Genomic DNA, 236 nt, shown 5'->3' on the forward strand with positions numbered 1-236 from the left:
GAGAAGATTCACGGAAAGGAGCTTCTTGCCTGCGTGACGCCGAAAGACCCGAAGGCACTGAAGGGCGGAGATGAGAGGAGCGAGTCCAAGGGGTCCGTCTCAAGGCCTGCCTGGGCGCTGCACTCTCGCCTGGCTTCGTGGATCTTCTGCTTGTAGTCTTTGTAGACACTCTCGCCCAGGCATTCGGACATCACCTGAGGGAAATGGGAAGTGGTGGCGTGCGTGATTTTTTTTTT

General features: G+C 56.4%; 1 protein-coding gene across 1 annotated transcript in view; it reads right to left on the reverse strand.

Moving 5' to 3' along the window:
* LOC119582185 overlaps positions 1-236 on the reverse strand; it is a gene marked incomplete at its 3' end in the record, with an annotated part of 4,685 nt that overhangs the window by 1,070 nt on the left and 3,379 nt on the right. The window contains 1 exon segment of the mRNA XM_037930422.1: positions 30-194. Coding sequence (XP_037786350.1) covers positions 30-194 — 165 coding nt within the window.

Source organism: Penaeus monodon, chromosome 15 (assembly GCF_015228065.2).
Source record: "Penaeus monodon isolate SGIC_2016 chromosome 15, NSTDA_Pmon_1, whole genome shotgun sequence".
Taxonomy (NCBI): domain Eukaryota; kingdom Metazoa; phylum Arthropoda; class Malacostraca; order Decapoda; family Penaeidae; genus Penaeus; species Penaeus monodon.